The sequence below is a fragment of the Emydura macquarii genome, unplaced genomic scaffold (genome assembly GCF_026122565.2).
Source record: "Emydura macquarii macquarii isolate MOO-44397 ecotype Brisbane River unplaced genomic scaffold, CSIRO-AGI_Emac_v2 contig_1039, whole genome shotgun sequence".
NCBI classification, from domain to species: domain Eukaryota; kingdom Metazoa; phylum Chordata; order Testudines; family Chelidae; genus Emydura; species Emydura macquarii.
In genome coordinates this window covers 1568947-1585440 of record NW_027131176.1, presented here as the reverse complement: position 1 = coordinate 1585440, position 16494 = coordinate 1568947, and the positions used below count along the sequence as shown (strand labels likewise).

Genomic DNA, 16494 nt, shown 5'->3' with positions numbered 1-16494 from the left:
GAAATCATTTTTAGAATTAAAAAGAATAACTGGCTAAGACTCAAATGTAGTACCTACCATATTGATCCCAGACTGCCAAGAAAATTGTAAGAGCCAGAAGCACTCACTCACTTAGTTGGGAGCAGCTTGTTTGCTGTAGGCTGTGCATGGGCTAACCCAGGAGTGAGAGTCACACAGTGAAGCAGAGAAGATGGGCTGCAAGAGTGAGGGTTTGGGGTGACACAGCAATACACCAGTCCAGATTGCAGAAGAGAATGTCACAGTCCTGCTGAATGAATCTGTCTGTATATTCTCCTCTCGTGCTAGGTATACTGCTAGCAGCTGAATGTGATGGTGAGTACACCAGAGCCACAGTTTACCTGCCTCTATGGAGAGGGCCTGGGAGCGTGCACCCTACTCTTTGTTGATTAAATATATGGCCATGGTATTGTCTGCAAGGACCTATATTACACTGATGTATAGACTGGCAGAAGGCCTTCAGAGCACATCTTATAGCCCTGAGTTCCAGAACACTGATGTGGAGTTGGACTCCCAGGTGTTCCTGTGGTCACGCACAGAGGTCCTGACAATAAGAATCCCAATCTAGGCATCTGTGGTGGGTATAACAGTAGGGGATGCAGGAACGAATGACACCCCTTGAAGTGCATTGTTGCCGATCTCCAACCAAAAACCACTGTTGAAGCACTTTGGGGGATTATGGCTAGCTTTCTTTTCAGATTGCGTACATTGGGTTTGTGATGAGACGTTACTCAGTGTTGTAGGGACCTCTTCATTTGCAGATGCACAAAAGATATAACTTTGGTTGACGAGGACATAAAACTTAAGACTCATAGGAAGAATTGTGTTGTCTGCACAGACTGATCCCTGTGAGTTATCAGGGACACTTATCTTTAGGAATCTCTCTTCTGGGAGAAAAGCCCTGGCTTCAGTGGAGTCTAAGGACAGCCCTGATAAAGGTGATCCTCTGAGTGAGCTGTAAGGAGTTCTCCCAGTTGATCAGCAACCCAAGTGACTGCAGGACGTCCCATGTATACTGAACTTTGGAGGAGAGATCCTGTTGAGAGCAGGCCCTTAGGAGCCAGTCACCTAGATAGAGATAAATGCATATATCCTTTTGTCTGAGATATGAGGTGTGCTGCAACTCTGAAGAATCATTCTGTGAAGACAGGGCTGAAATTGGAAATTTATTTGTTCCCCAAAACCAAAGATACTTGAGGTGGATGGGATTCTCACCTCAAGGAAGTATGCATTCTTTAAATTGACACCTGGACTTCAGTTACCTTCAGTCCCCTAGTGTTAACATCATGAACTTGAAAGTATTTAAAAATTTGTTGAGGTTTCTGGGATTCAGGATGGGTCTCAATCAGTATCTCTTCCTGGGTATTGGGAAATATCTAGAGTAAAATCCCTTTACTTGGTGTTGTAGAGGAACCTTTTGTAGGAGAGAACTTCTTCCCTCATGAGAGGGATCCGTGAAGACTGTGTGGAAATGAAAGTGAAGGATCCCAGTCCCAGTGTGAAATTGGATTGAGTAATCATTTCTAAGGTGTGCAAAGGCGTCAAGGATGGAGTGGCAGGATGCATCTCAGATAACTTTACAGAAGACCTTGGCAAAGAGGTGGAACTAGAAACTTCTGAAGAACTAAGATGGTCTGCATGGAGGCTCACTGAAGTCAAATGTACCTGCAATCTTAGCTGTCTGTCCTTCCTCATGCAAGGAGTGAAGGCGTAGCAAATTGTGCTCTGTGACATAGGTGAACTTCTCCCAGCCACACTAGGCACCGAATGTGTGCAACAGTCTAAGGAAATAGGGCTGAGCAAAAGTCAAACCTTTTGAACTCTGTATTGGTCTTCAGAGAGCCTTCGGGATAATCTGAGGCAAGCAGCTCCAACTACTATAATTAAATTAAGAGATACCCTAAGAAACTAATTATAAGAAGACAGGCTAACTGAGTTGCAGACAGAGATAGTTCTGTTTAACGCTCACAGTACCCATCTGTCTTTTCCTCACCCTTGGAGTCCTTTGAACTTAAAGACTCCCTGGACTAGGGAAAAGGAACTGAGATTGTTGGGTTAGTGCGCTCCCTTATATAAATGTAGTTAATGACATCATCCTAATGTGACAGCTCTCTTGCCCCTCACACCCCTAGCATACATAGCTTTGGTATCTAGTCCTTCAGCTTGATGCTAGAGGTGCCAAATCCCATGAGCAGGAATGCACAAAGGCCCTCATAGAGCAGCTTCAGTTTCCACGCCAATGAAGAACAGTGTGCTAGGATCTCATGGCCTCTATGAGCTATATCCACCTTATCCCTGGTAACTTATGAACAAATTCATTATGATGGGCACATGCTGGCTCTGAGTTTTAAGATGGAATTGGAAATAGGGCTGTTAAAAATATACCACTGTCAAAGTGTTAGCATCTCCTCTTGGCTTTGATCCTAGCTCCTATCATGGTGATAGATTGATGTGCCCTTGGGGACTGATGGACACAATGATTTAGTTATGCTTATTTATTTATTCAGATTTACTAAAAAAAAAAAAAGGAATCTAAAAGACACACAAAAATGGCACCTATGCCAGGTACCTCTAACATTCATTTAAAATGGCAAATCATAACAAAAGAGACAAGTATTTAAGCTCTCCACCATATAGTCAATAAGACTACTCACATATCTCTCACTTGTATAAGTGTTTGCAGAAGGATCAGGGCCTTTTAGCATAGCATTCTTTTTTGTCCACAATACAGTAATAATGAAAATATCCTTGTGCAGAATACTTACACTTATCCCATCTCCATTCCCCCAGAGAAATGAAAGCAGAATTAAACAAATTCATCTTGGCATGACAACAGTTTGCATAAATTTGTACCAGTGGGAACTTTCTTAGATTTTTACACCATTTCCTGTTTTCCAATTCTGCACATTTCACAGACAAAGCAATTCTCTGAGTTGCCAGAGCCCATGCATAGTAGTGTCCCTCTACAGATTTTATTATGCTTCCTCCCCAGTCTAATTCCTGTATTTATGTATCCATCTATAATCTATCAATACTATGTTCACAATTCAGTATATGATATATCAATAAAAATAGTTAAAAATAGGCAGACATTAGGAAAACATTTCACTTAATGTTTGACTGCTAATCACCTTCATGGGAAAATTGTTTGCCAGGAAACCAGGTCTCCTTCCAAAAGTTAAACCACATTTAAAAATATGTAGGTGTCAGAAATGGAGAACACAATGGGCCAGATTCTACCCTTCCATCAGAAAAAGCAAATAGCAGAAAAAGATACTCATACCTCAAAAACTGGTTCAAAATATAGTAAAGCAAATAGTACCCTCCCTTCCCAGCAAAAGTATACAGTTTGCTGTGTGAGCTATGTTTACCCACATGCTCTAAAATCATCATTTACTATGACTGGAGATCCAGACAACTACCAGACTACATGTAACCATAGCAGTAAGCCACGGTAGAAAGCCCTAACAATCTAAGCCCAGTAGTTGAGTAAGATGCTATTCATTTCACTGGTTATAATGGGAAAATTGTTCCATTTCAAATCTATTATACTGGATTTACTGGTTCCACTGAAAAACTGGCAAATGACATGCTATTTACAGATATATGGATAATAATGGAGAACTTTTTCTGCATACTGTTCAGTAACATACCAGTTACCCAGCATAACCAGTACTACAGCACTAGTAATAATGTCAATTTATCAGTGAAGCCATTCATACCAGTAGACTAGTTTCTTAGAATAATTAGTATAAAAGTACTGTAATGTCCAGAGAGCTGGTATAAGGTAATGCCAGTAATGAGGGCCTGTAGCTGTACCTGAGATCAGCTACATTATCACTGCTGAAATTCCTAATTGGCCAAATCACCTGATTGGCTGAGTGGTGTTGCCAGGGTTATGCTTAAGTCCTGCAGTAGCACTTGGCCGGTGGCTGCTCAACACTTACACCTGCAAATGCAATCAGTTCTGTTAGCTCTGCTCAGTTTCTGACTGTTGCTGCTCCAACCAGTAGGCCTGACTCTCCATGTCCTGCTCCATGACAGGTAATACCCATAACGCCAGTACACCAATGCTCAAGCAAAACTGGTTTCCATCATAGCCTGTAAAACTAGTAGAGTCTTGCGCTGAATCTGTGATTAGCATGTGCGGGGGGTGCTATGGATAAGGGTAAAATGTTCTTTGTTTGGATCTCCAGGGCTGGTAAAGTAAATGTGGTTGTTTTAGTATTTGAGCAATCACTGCTCACAGAATAAACTCCCATGGTTTTGCTGGGAGGATAAGATACTATTTACATTTTCTTTTTGGATCAGTTTTATTTCCTGTACTCACCTGTATTAACAGAAGAACACACTATGTGAGCATTGTCCCCTATGTTTAGGTTGCCTAGTACTTTCCATTATAAAGAATTCTTCTGACCTTTAGTTTGAGAAGCATTAACATTTCCATTGTTTGCAGCAGGCCTTTGCTATTCAGGAGGAAGACACCTCTCAGGAAGTAGAAGTGCCTTTATTCTGTTCTGTGATATTCCATTCATGTTTAGCTGAGTACTAAAGTGTTAAAAATCACCATTTCCATTCTCTCATTTGAGTTCCACAGAAAAATTCTGATAGCATGCCAAAATCACTGAGCCATCTAAAGAGTCCCGCTCAGACTGCCATCAAAGCAGTAGAAGTGGACATTGCGCTGGAAATGCATAGGAGCTGCTAGAGCAGCTCTAAGGGGAAGAGAGAGAGAGAGCCAGGCTGGGCTTCCCCCTCCACACATGGCTCCAGCAATCCATATGCCCTGGAAGTACAATATGGGACAGGATCACCCCAACACCCTGGAGGGTGGGAAATGGAAAGAGACAAGCCAGGCTCCCTGTAAACCTTCCTCCATCACATGGTCCCAGCATATCATTCTTCCCTCTCCTTCCCCACACCCCTGTAGGGCATAACATTGGAAAGGAACTCCCGCAACTCCTGGCAGCCCATCCCCGCTTCTAGGAGCACTATATGGGGCAGAAACCCCACCTCCCAGAGTTGGGAAGCGGAAGAGCTGAACTGAGTGGAGCCTGGCTGCATCCCACCACCACCTGGTACCAGCAACTCATCCCCCGACTCTGGAATATGAGTCTTCACTGCTGCCAGTTAATACAGTGAGCTCTGCAGCTCAGGTCAGATAAGTCTGTTTTGGAGTGTTGAAGCTCAAGGCTAAGGCCTTGCTAATGATGCAAATGGGGTGACTTTGTGACAGCTGTACAAAACAGAATTTCTTTTTACCATTTTTAAAAGAAACCTTGGAAATTACATACAAAAATGGCTTCAAAGGAATGTTATTAAGGTTGCAATGCCAAGTTTTATGGTTGACTGTGCAACCTTTGCTTGATCCTGTTGTGCATATGACTTCAGTTACATAATCATGTGATGTGATCATGAGCACACATTTTTCCAGGAGACCCCAGCCTCGTTCAGTGCACAAAGGACACTGAATTAAGAAGGTTGCATGGGCAACCCTAAATCTGGTATTTCCCAATTTCTGAGAGCATGACTCTGCAGCCTACTAACATTTCTTTTGTTTTTATTTAGTTTAATTTGTGTGCATATATCTTTTACACACAAAAATCACATTAAAATAGCATTAGTAATGCTGAAAAGTCAAGCACTCGAAAGTGAGGAAATGCTAGAATTCAAGTTGCCTGCGTGTTACGAATTAGGATGCAGTCTTTAATCATATGATAAGATACTATTTTTTCCACAGGATCCCCTTCTCATTCAGTGCACAGAATGGATAGTGCTCACTATCCAATGGCTTGTGAAGGGATGTTAGCTGGGGTGGGTTCTGAGTTATTACAGAGAATTCTTTCTTGGGTGTCTGACCGGTGGGTCTTGCCCACATGCTCAGGGTTTAACTGATCGCCATATTTGGGGTCGGGAAGGAATTTTCCCCCAGGACAAACTGACAAAGGCTCTGGGGGTTTTCCCCTTCCTCTGAAGCATAGGGCATGGTTCACTTGCTGGTGGATTCTCTGTACCTTAAAGTCTTTAAACCATGATTTGAGGACTTTAATAACTCAGTCATAGGTTAGAGGTTTATTACAGGAGCGGGTGGGTGAGGTTCTGTGGCCTGCATTGTGCAGGAGGTCAGACTAGATGATCATATTGGTCCCTTCTGACCTTAGAGTCTATGAGTCACTTCCTGAGCAGCTATTCAATATGTCGCTTTATCCTTGTTGTTCAATTATACTTGTGGCCCAATGTCTTATTTACTGCACACTATTCAAACTTTGCTCTGAAGACACAATTATTTCTTTCCTCATGGACTTTTTCTATGGTGCTCATTGCTGTAGTATCCAAATGCTTCACAACTGTTAATTTATTTTCACAAAACCTTCTGAGGTGAGAAGGTGCTATTATTTCTGAGGCACAGAGAGATTAAGGTCAAAAGTAGCCATAGTTTCAAACAGTTTGAGACACCTTGGACCTGATTTTTGAAGGTACTTAGCATTATATAGCATTTGGTATGCTCAAAGCACAGTTCCCACTGACTTTAGTTGCAGCTGAGAGTGCTTGGCACTTCTGCAAATCGGAAACAAACGTCTGAAGTCAGGCACAGCAATTTTTGATGTAAGTGATTTGCCCAGCATGACACTGTAACAGAGGTAGGGATAGAATCCAATTCACCAGCATGGTATTCATGCCTTAACCATGAAACCATCCCTTCTCTTCTTGCAATCCCCCTGTCTCATCCACTATGCACCTTCCAACTTCTGTAACAAATGAGGCAGGGGCCAACAAGCAACAGTCTCCTTCACTCCACAACCCTTATTCATTGCCATAGCATGTCCATCTTGAATACTGAATGATACTAGAGTCCGGCGGAAAAAGTAGCACCATAATGCATATGCAAAAAAAGGCTATCTAAGGAACCTTAATTCTGATATTTCCTAACTCTTGGGTGCTTGACTTTGCAATCTTAATCATGTTCTTTTAACATAGTTTTGGGTGTAATTTTCTAGGTTTTAAGAAAAAATAAACTGAAAAAATAAATTCCATCATGTGGCATTATATTGACACTCACATGGGCAATCAACAGCATTGCAACTTTTATATTCACCAGACAGACCTCTACTACTTAGGCTAATGAGCAACTGATAGCAGGAGCAGGTTGAATTTTGACAATGGACCAGCCCTAGAAGGGGATGAGACACTGTCAAAGAGTTTCAAACATATTTGCTGACAGCAGAGGAGCGGAGAGATTCAGGAATCCTGGGCTCCATTCCAGGCTCTGGATGGGAGTGTGCTCTAGTGGAAACAAACTCTTCTGCCTGTTTTTCTTAAGCTGGAGCCCTTCTGCCTTATTCCTGTTCCAATCCTGTCTCTTCCCATGCCTGGCTCCCTGTCCCAGTACTATTCTATTGTCACAGCCAGTCCTAGTCTCTCCCTAGAGCAGTGTTTCTCAACCTGGGGGTTTAGAGTGGTCGCAAGTGCAGAGCTGATATTGGGGGTGGCAAGAAAGGCAATTGCCTGGAGCCACAGGGGCGCCATGAAACTAAGTTACATGCCTCAGCCCCATGGGGGTGGGACTCAGGCTTCAGGGGTACAGTAGTTTGGAAAGGTTAAGAACCACTGCCCTAGAGACTCTCTGTTGGAATTCCAACTCCCAGTCTCTTCCCCTCCTCACATCCCGTCCTTGTCTTCATGCCAAGCCAGTTCCCTCCCTCCTAGCTCCTTGTCCAATCTGTCTCTCCTTTCCCACTCCACTGGCTTCTAGTTCCAGGCTCCCTCCCTAAGCTCCTTATACAATTTCAGTCTTCCCCAACACTTTCGCTTTGGCTCCTCATCCCAATCTCTGTTCCCAGCAAGTCCAAGTTCTCCACCCACACTCCAGCTCCTTGTTAGATCTGTCTCCCTTCTTGCTGCCCCTGTTCCCACCCATTTGGTTCCTAATTCCAGTCTCCCTTTGTCCATCCAGTCCTTGTATTGCCCCCTTCTCCCCAGCTCCCCATCTGAGCCGTGTTTCCCTCCAAATCACCTTGCTCCCATAACCACCACCTCCTCCCCAGTTTCCTTCAGTGGATCCCAGTCCCCTCCCCACCAGTTCCCAATTTTCTTGCCCAGCCAATCCCTCTCTTTCCCACAGTTCTCAGTCTGTCTCCTTGCCCAATCACTTCTTGTCTTGCCCCTCCAGTTCCCAGTGACAGTTTCCATCCCTTCTGCCAGTCCTAATCTCACTAGACTACCTATCCCAATCTACTCCTCTCTCCCCCTTCTGGTCAGGCTTTTTTTCCCTCTGCATTTTAATGGGATGGCTTCCTCCTCCAGGCAGTCTGGGGAGAGGAGGGTGATGGGGGGAGGAGGGAGTCATTGAGAGCACATAAGAGACAGGCTCTCTGCTCTCACTTCCAGTGCCCAGCCCCCAAACAGATGCAGAACAGCTGGGGGAAGCAATTTGTGCTGCTTCTCTACATGAGTATAATGAATAAGGTATTTGGGCACCACCACACCCTTCTGAAACTCCACACACACTGTTTCTACAGAACACACAAGAAATGAACAAGCCATATACATTCCACACACACCTCTCTTCATAGTGGGTGTAAAGAAGAATTCCTTGCAACTTACTCTATTTTGGAAAAGAGAGGGTGAAACTAGTTCCTTTTCCATGAACTATGCAAAGCTCACCATAGGCTTTTTCAATCAGTGGAAGTATTTCCATTAGTTTCATTGGGAGTGTATGGAGAGAATCAGGTCTAAACTGAATATGAATCTATGGATTTTAGAACAGGTGGTATATTGGCATACTTCATTCTTAAATATGCCTTGTGTGTAATTTTATAGAACAATATCTTCTAACAAGCCACACATTTTGCCTACTCCTTTCCAAATGTAACCAAACTTTAACTTTTCCTTGGATTCAAGCCTACTTTCTAAAGGTACTGTATTCGTCTATTGAAGTTATTTTCCCTCCACTGTTTATTCAAAAATGCAATGTACTATGAAAGCATTATGGTGGCTATTGCTGCTGAATTATTGCTATATAAAATCTGAGTGTTGGAAATATATCCCTAAACTAGCAGACAGAGTGACAGATGAATGGTGTTCCTTTTAATCCTAAGGGAACAACAACTGAAATACAGCATTCACAGTGTGATGCTGTTCGCATTCCTTTGCATGTCAGTTCAGATTTCTGATGGGAAGGCTTTTTCCCTGTGGGGGAGATATCACCATTATAAAACAAATGATGGCAAATGACTTTTTTTAAAATGAAAAAAGACCTTCTACACTAAATTACATTTAAAACAGGTCATTTCTGCAATTACTGTCGCTGAAAATAAACAAGAGTTCTGACTAAAAACCAGAAACAAATATTTTAATAATCAGCATATAACAGTAATTTTGACAAATTTTTATGTGAAAAAACAACATTAGGAGAACTTTACAGGCGTATTCTCAAAAGCAGCTAAGGGAGTTCAGAGCACAAATCCCACTGATTTTCAATGGGCCTTGTGCGCCTAATGCTTTAGACACTTCTGAAAATCTCCTGAAGAAAATCTCAGAAGAAAAGACCACAGGCATGCTTACTTCACATTATGATTCAGTGATTAATTTCATGATCAGGTACTATTTCACAAATAATACAATAAAATATACAATTGTTGTAGCCAGATACATGTATTAATCATTTTATAATGCTGTGGTCTACTGTGTGCATGACAGATAAACAAAGTACATAAAAGCCATTTCTATGAAGACTACAGATAAACTGTACTTATGCAACATGTACTAAAACTGGAGACCAGATTCTCTTAACTGATCCAGGCCATATCCACCACTGAGGAGGTGCAGAGGGACCAGATATTAATGAATCCAGCTGTGAATTCCCCTGACATGGGGGAAGTCTCAGCTGTCATGAAGCCAGCATAATTCACTTCTATGCCACACCTTTCGGTTAGGTATAAGAGATAGGCCACAAGGGGCATGACTGGAGTTCAGAAATACTCATCAGTGGATGGTCCCTTGAGGACTGTTACCAGCTGGAACAGATTGGTATAGACTCTTGCCTGTTCTAACTCACGCTGTGCTGAGGTTGTGCAGGGCAGCGAATCAGAACATTGTCACTCACCTGAGCATAGGAAGGAATCTGCCCCCAAGTACAAGAGTAAATCTACTTTTACTCTGTTTCCTGACAGTAGAGTGTTCCTCCTCTTAACCTTAACAGTGCCTTTCCTGATTGTTGAGAGCTTGATTTTGTAATCTTAATGTGACATTACTGCTAGGGTTTTTTTAAGGGTACAACTCACAGGCATTAATATCTTATTATTTATTAGGTGGCATATGATGGCACCAACCAGAGAGAGAGGGAGAGTTCTTGCCTCAAAAAGGCATATAATCCAAGACTACAGCAGCCTGAAGCTCCTGCAGCACATCTCAAAACCTGAAGGGATGTCATCCACAGGAGAATGAAGTAAGTGGATAATCTAATATTTATGAAAATAGACCACTTGAGAAGTTCAAAGTATCAGCGCATGCATGTGAAAGATCAGTAAAATAGAAGGCAAATGCAAAGAGCTTTGACAGACTAGCACGTGCTTGTTCACCCCTTTGGCCAAGTCATGTCATACACAAATTCTAATTCCAACCAATTTTCTCTATTCAAGTGAAACTTTTAAGACACAGAGGTAAGCAAAATTGCAATCTATTTGTAATATTTCATTGTGCTCATGGACTGTATGGTACACTAGAGGCAGCAAAAGGAAAATTCAATCACAGAGTGATGCCAGTGCTGATTATTCTACTGCTCTTTAAAGGCAGGAGGCTGCAATCCATGAGTCAAACGTGCTTTCAAACAGACTACCACAGCTGTGGTTTACTCTTGAGAAACTGTACCCTATTAAATCAGAAACAGGCAATTTCTATGCTCCTGACAGTTCCACCTTCTACTGTCTATAGTCAAGTTATGATTATGAGGCGGAATATTTTATTCCAGCAACAGTTTTGTTACTTTGAGTAGCATAACATGGGTTGTTTACTATTAGCTTGGGACACCAAGATTCATAATGATTCAGTGATACAGAATCACTAATTCAGCTTTACTGCCAATGCAGCTGATTACTGCTGCAACTATTTATTACTGCTTTTGATACTTTCTTATATTGATTACACTGACTGTAATATATAACACAATTGCAATGTAGTCACATACTTAAATGAACAGAGAATGATTCATCTACTGTCAATTACTTTTAAAGCCCCGAATTTTAAGAGTATTCAACTTTCACTTGTAACTTTATGATTCCTATCATTGCTAGAGCTAGCATGCTTGTGTCAGATTAATGCTATAGAAACCTGTCTCTAGCTGCAAGATACTCGGATTGTTGAAAGCTCCTTCTAGGTAAATCAACAGGGTTAGCTGATATTTTTCAATCAAAGCTGAAAAGCTACTTGTTCTACCTCATTAGTGTTTGAAAGTGGGTTGGAGCTTTCCTTAATCTTCAGTGATGGAAATATGTGATGGACATCATAGAAGAGCAAGACATTTCATATAGTTTCAGCTATAATTTTATCAAATGTTTTTAAAGAAAAAAAGCATAGACAATATTTGCTTTTGGTATCATAAGTGAAACCATACCACTAAACAATCATATCCTGTTTAGCCCATAATGACATCAGAAATATATGTTTATCATCTGCTCTGGACAACTTAGCATGTTTTTGGCCCAGGGCAAAGTGGAACTGAAACCATTTGCAGTTGTCCAAACCAAGATAACCACACATTTCTGAGGTAATTGATACCTAAAAGGAACACTGCCTTTAGATCACAGTTCACGATTTAAGTACACTAATTCCTTAAAGAAGGTTGTTAAAGTTTTTAAGTATGTATGTCTATTGGACTTCCTCCAAAACTTAGCATGGGTTAATCATAATCTACTGCACACAGAAAATGTGATACACTAGACTACTTAACATGTTAACAACTCTTCCTTTTAGGAACGGAATACATTCCCCACAATTGCTGATTCCTCCCTATATACTCCAAAAAATAAAATAAAAAAGTGGGGTGCGGGAACGGAGGGAATTGCGAGTGCTTTGAAGTAATGTATTACAAGTAGATTTCTGGTTCTATTACAAACTGTACAGGATATTTAAACACTGACTATACACTTCATGGTGTTTCAACTAGTGTAAATGTTGGGCATGGCTCTTTTCTCACACTGGTGGAAATCACGAGTAAATTCATTGAAACTAATGGAAATAGTCCACTGTAAAACCAGAGAGGAGACTCAATCCTATTATGAATTTACTTGCATCCCCTACGATTCATGAACTGAACTTTTACGGAGGGGGAAAAGTGTAAATGCAGTCATGCTAAAGCTAAGCCTATGGCATGGGAGATTTCCTGGGAGCTCGAGAGAAAAGAGTTAACCAGAAAGTAGGCAGGGGCTCTTCCAGGATAAGCGTCTTCACACTTTTCAAGCAACTCCTATAGTTTACCAGACTCAGAAATACTAGCACAACTGAATGAAAAGCAGAACATAGCTGTGGGCCAGGGTTCAGAACAAGTTGCTTTCTCATTAATATAGTATTACAGTAGAACCTCAGAGTTACGAGCACCTTGGGAATGAAGGTTGTTCGTAACTCTGAACAAAATGTTGTTTGCTCTTTCAAAAGTTTACATTGACTTAGTACAGCTTTGAAACATTACTATGCAGAAGAAAAATACTGCTTTCCTTTTATTTTTTAGTAGTTCACGTTTAACACAGTACGGTGCTGTATTTGCTTTTTTAAATTTTTTGTCTGCTGTTGCTTGATTGTGTGCTTCCGGTTTCAAATGAAGTGTGTGGGTGACTGGTCAGTTCGTAACTGGTGTAATGCTGAGGTACTACTGTACTACTTACCACTTGTATATTGAGCCAAAAGCTGTATAGAACCAATCAGAGGAAATGTCCTTCCTTCATGAAACTTAAAATGTAGGTTGAGTGGCAGGTGAGGGAAGATCCTAAATGACTTGTCTGAATTACCACTACTGATACAGAGGCTGGAAACCATTGCTCTGTGGCATGGTTTCTCAATCTGGGGATCATAACCACCCTGACCTCCCCATATTATTAAATGGGAGGACACCCTGGTTAGATTATGGTTAACTGGAATGGGAGGGCCCTGTACGGAAAAGGGTATAGTACAGGAAAGGCTGAAAACCACTACTCTAGCGCAGGAGGAAAGTTAAGTTATTTCTTATTCAGACTTCTTAGGAAATCCACCAACATATAGGGGAACTGAAAAGGTATAGTTGGCAAATATGGCTGAATATGTCAGACAGCTCAGCGCAAAGAAAAAACCTTACCACCTCTCTACTACTGAAAATACGTAAATTCTTTTTAAAAAGCAAACAAGACACTTTATAGATTTTATAAATAGTACAAAGTAAAGACATTCAAGGCAGATCTCTGAAATAATAATGAAGACAATCTTTAAATATATGCATAGAAAAGGAAGCAGATCTTAAAGAGGGAAAGTTAAACTGAACACTCTGTGGTGTGGGAGCAGATTTCTAAACTAGGTTAACATGGAAAAGAAAGCTGATTATATATGCTTTAAAAACATTTTCCCATATAAAAGGAGTAATCAGAAAGATTTCCTCACAACTCCCACTATTTCAACTGCAATATTTTGAAACAGAATTTGCTGTCTATCCAAGGGAAACAGAACTGAGATGGATTGAAAGATCTATGATTACATCAAGTCCATCCCCCTGCTTCTCAGCATATGTACCTACAATATCAATAAACATTCGATTCTGGGAAGAAATATGGATGTAAGATTCTCTTTAAACCATCTACATAGAAAGGTATCAATGATTTAAAAAGTGGTGAGAAAAAATGCATCAGAACAGCATGATGTATAAAATCTATTTGCATTTTTCTATTCTGTTCTGGGATTGGGTGTGAGTGGGGATAAGGACAAAAATTACCTCCATCCGCTCTTGTTTAACATCATCAATCTCATCATCTTCAAACATAGCCAAGAGCTCCCCAGTCTGATCAATAGAGTTAAGAAAGTCTTGAGCAAGCTTCTGACGTTTGTTGACACTACTGCTGTTGAATTTGTCTACAGGGAGGTTAACAAAATTAAAAACAAGTCTGTTATTCTGGTTCATCTGTGACTCTTTACATCTGCAAGAGATATTTTAATAAGATTAAAAGTGAGGACTTGTTTGAACAATACAATGCTTCCCATTCTGATGACAAATATTCTAAAAGTTCTATTAGTCACTAATTTTAAACCCTCCTTTGGAAAAAATAAGAGCCAGATCTGGTCTGAAAAGCAAGACAGAGAGAGGAAAAAATTAGCTCCATTTTCTCTTATTTCATTTTGTCAATCTCTTCAACTTCAAACAAGACCTCAAGCTGTAACTCCATACCAGAACCAACATCAGAGAACATTTTTGCTCACAGAAGGCTCTGTACCAGTGTACAGTTGTGAGGGCCTGCTTTTACTTATATGCTCACACCATCCTTAGCAACTCCTGACCCCAAACATGTGTCTGAGTTTGGAAAATAAGGCCATGACAACCACTTAGTAATTAAGCTTGCATTTTGATAACATCACAGGCTTTCATAATCAGAGTGCACTATAAAAGTGAACTATATCAAAGAGGGCACTACCAGCTAATCATCTGAGCCAAAAAATTTTTGCCCAACTATAACTGGTATGCCCCCAGCCTGCCACTCACAAGCAAACACTCTTTCTATCAGCTGATCTGCACAGAATTTTCCTTAGGAGGTGACTCCTCTTTCATGTTCATGTATACACTCAGCCACTGTAACAGGGAAGAAAATTCCTTCCTAAATGCATACATGACAATCAGTCAATCTTAATGACCTTATATCCTATAAGCAATCATCAACAAACCTCAAAATGCAACTTTGCTGCTAACACAGGAGATAGATAGGTCACACCTCAGCCAAACTCCAGAAGACCATGGGTGAAGAGTTAACTAAGATGTTGGCATTAGAGCAGGAGTGGATCCACAGACAGCCTGTTTTATCCCACTGCCAATTGCTGAGATAGTTGGAGACACAGCCTATTTACCAAGAGGACAATCCCTTCCCAGTAAAGAAACAAACAAGAAAAAGGGGAGGGAAGATGACAAGCCTGTTGCTAAGTAGCCCATGAAGATTTCCTGGCACAGGAAGTTATATCTCTATGAAGGCTGGGAATCTCATTTTGCTATAAATAACTGAAAATTCAGCAAGTACATGAGGCCACAAAAAATGAGGGTCAAATTTTCAAATGAGGTTTCTATAGTTTCAGCAGGAAAATCTGCACATACATTTTGTACAACAGACACTGCATGTGTAAAATACAGTGTGCGTAGAATTCATGGCTGCACCTGTGAAGCCCCATTTGAAAATTTGACCCTTAATTTTCTTACTTTTTAGGTGGCATTTTCGAAAGCTCCTGACTTACAGAAGACTGTTTAATTATTTCATTTTTGAAAAATATGACAGAGCTGATCTTTAAGAAAAACAAAGTTGTATGGTGATGGGATTGTGTTGTCAGGTTTAAGTTTGTGTAGAACTCAAATGTTACTCCTTTGAGCTCTGAGAATAAGATATAACTGATAGAGATGGGAAGTAAAATCTAATGGGGTTGATAAAAGATGCATCTACATATCAGTCACTTAAAAAGAAAAGCAGTAGATCAACGTAGACAAATAATCAGAGGAGCAAGAGTCAGAAATAAACTCAAGAAAAAGAGGAAATAATTTAAAAAGGAAATTAACTAGAAATACAAATGAATGATTATATATGAAAATTGCAATTTACTTCTTAATTCAAATCAATTCAATGCGACTTTATTGGCATGACAAGCTATTCAAGTGTTGTCAAATTGTAAAATAATGAGAAACCCCTCCTCAAATATCTTTTAGAAGTAAATAAGATTTACCTCTGATAGAGTCTAATCTTAGTATTTGCAAATGAAAGGCAAGCTGGTGTAAATCAGCATAGCTTCCCTGACTTCAGTGGAGTTAAATAGATTTACCAATTGAGGATCTGACCCAAGATAAAACCAAAATCTACTCAGATTAAAAGTTATGCCCATTTGTTATAAATTCTGTGACTTGCTTATGAAATGGAGAAGGAAAAGTGTTTCCAATTCTTTAAACTATACATTGGTTCCTTAAAACTTCAAACAACACAGGAAGAAAGTCCTGGTCATATATCAGTATTAAGTGACTTTAGATTATGGTTGCTTTGTAAAATATGTCAAAAACCCTTGATAATAAATTTTAAAATGTCCATTCAAATGAATTTCAAAGCCATGCACCTCCCCCTTGTACACTGTAGCTGCCACATTTAAATTACACATGCTGAAATCAATTAGCCTTTTAATCAGCACCAGTTTCTTAGTTCAACACAGCTCTGACATTAAACAGTCCCACTTATCATTTGGATGGTGAACGGAAATATTGCACTTTTATGAAGTAACCGG

At 40.4% G+C, this 16494-nt stretch overlaps 1 protein-coding gene across 4 annotated transcripts in view; it reads right to left on the bottom strand.

Moving 5' to 3' along the window:
- SUPT3H (SPT3 homolog, SAGA and STAGA complex component) overlaps positions 1 to 16494 on the bottom strand; it is a 475306-nt gene that overhangs the window by 116350 nt on the left and 342462 nt on the right. For all 4 annotated transcript variants that reach the window (XM_067544944.1, XM_067544942.1, XM_067544943.1 and 1 more), the window contains one exon: positions 13970 to 14106. In XM_067544944.1, the coding sequence (XP_067401045.1) occupies positions 13970 to 14106 (137 nt within the window). The remainder of the gene's footprint in view (positions 1 to 13969; positions 14107 to 16494) is intronic.